This window comes from Microtus ochrogaster, unplaced genomic scaffold, assembly GCF_000317375.1.
Source record: "Microtus ochrogaster isolate Prairie Vole_2 unplaced genomic scaffold, MicOch1.0 UNK30, whole genome shotgun sequence".
NCBI lineage: Eukaryota > Metazoa > Chordata > Mammalia > Rodentia > Cricetidae > Microtus > Microtus ochrogaster.
This window is the reverse complement of record NW_004949128.1, coordinates 1,658,954-1,660,295: the sequence shown is the minus strand read 5'-3', so window position 1 is coordinate 1,660,295 and position 1,342 is coordinate 1,658,954. Positions and strand designations below refer to the sequence as shown.

The 1,342-nt window shown below is 46.0% G+C and overlaps 1 protein-coding gene across 1 annotated transcript in view; it reads left to right on the top strand.

Moving 5' to 3' along the window:
• Il12b (interleukin 12B) overlaps positions 1-1,342 on the top strand; it is a 10,693-nt gene that overhangs the window by 4,176 nt on the left and 5,175 nt on the right. The window contains exon 2 of the mRNA XM_026789795.1: positions 978-1,253. Coding sequence (XP_026645596.1) covers positions 978-1,253 — 276 coding nt within the window. The remainder of the gene's footprint in view (positions 1-977; positions 1,254-1,342) is intronic.

Below are 1,342 nucleotides of genomic sequence, written 5' to 3'. Positions count from 1 at the left end.
CCAGGACAGGCTCCAAAACCACAGAGAAACCCTGTCTCGAAAAACCAAACAAAAAAAAAAAAAGAAAAAAAAAAGAAACCCATTGCATGGCACAGGAGACAAACACTTCCCACTTGATGGGACCTTGCTTAGCCTTTTGGCATCAATGCCTTCCTTCAAAAATGAGGAAACTTTCATCTACTTACCCATATTAGTGTAAATTAGCTCTTTAAAAAAAAAAGGCTGCTAATGACAGTCTCCATTGATGAGGTTCATGCAGAAGGGATGAAAACCTTAAGTCTTCCTGGATAATTGTTAAGAGTTTTTCAGTGCATTTGCCTGGTACTTTGGTCTGTGGGTGGTGATGATGCTGATGGTGATGATGATGACAGAGTCAGGCTGTAGTTACTGTGCTGAGGTGTGTGCTTTTATCCATCTATCCTCATAGCTGATCTGCAAGCATAGACACTATTGTTTCTATCATCTTGCAAGGACTCTGAGGCTCCTGGTAGTTCAGCACCTTACTCAAAATCCAATTAGAGGCCTCGGGATTTCCCAGTCTATCTTCCTCCATACCTGTACTTTCACCACTGTGTTACTCTGCTCAGCACACACCCAGCCATATTCCCTGTGAACTGCAACTGGCAGCTCATTCCCCACCCCAGCCCCACCTCCACTCCCTGACCGCTAACAACCAATCTTGTGTTGTTTGTATCTGTCTTGTTTCAAGGTTTCCCTTGTGTGCCTACTAACCAGGGATTAATGATTATAGGCCGCCTGCCAGTTAATGACTTGGTGGCAGTTATAGCACTGTTTCCCTGTTCTGTGACCTTGAGTCTAGACAGGGCTCCATGCCCTAAGACCATCTCAGCAAGCACTTCAAAACTCTTGTGAGCAGTGATGTGTCCAGGCAGTGGGGATGCTGACATAGTGAATGAAACCCAGTCCCAGGGTTCATGAAGTTCACCATCCAGGTCTTCACTGCTGGTCCTCTCCAGTTTATGTTGTAGAGGTGGACTGGTCCCCTGGTGCCCCTGGAGAGAGAGTGGCCCTCACCTGTGACACTCCTGAAGAAGAAGATATCATCTGGACCTTTGAAAAGAGCGGCAAAATCGTGGGTTCTGGGAAAACCCTGACCATCCTAGTCAAAGAGTTTTTAGAAGCTGGCCAGTACACCTGCCACAAAGGAGGCAAGACTCTGAGCCACTCACATCTGCTGCTTCACAAGAATGAAAATGGAATCTGGTCCACTGATATCTTAAAGGACCAGAAAGGTAAATCCATTCCCTGGGATAGTACTTTTTCTTCTAGATCTCTTCAGAGAGAGAGAGAGAGAGAGAGAGAGAGAGAGAGAGAGAGAGAG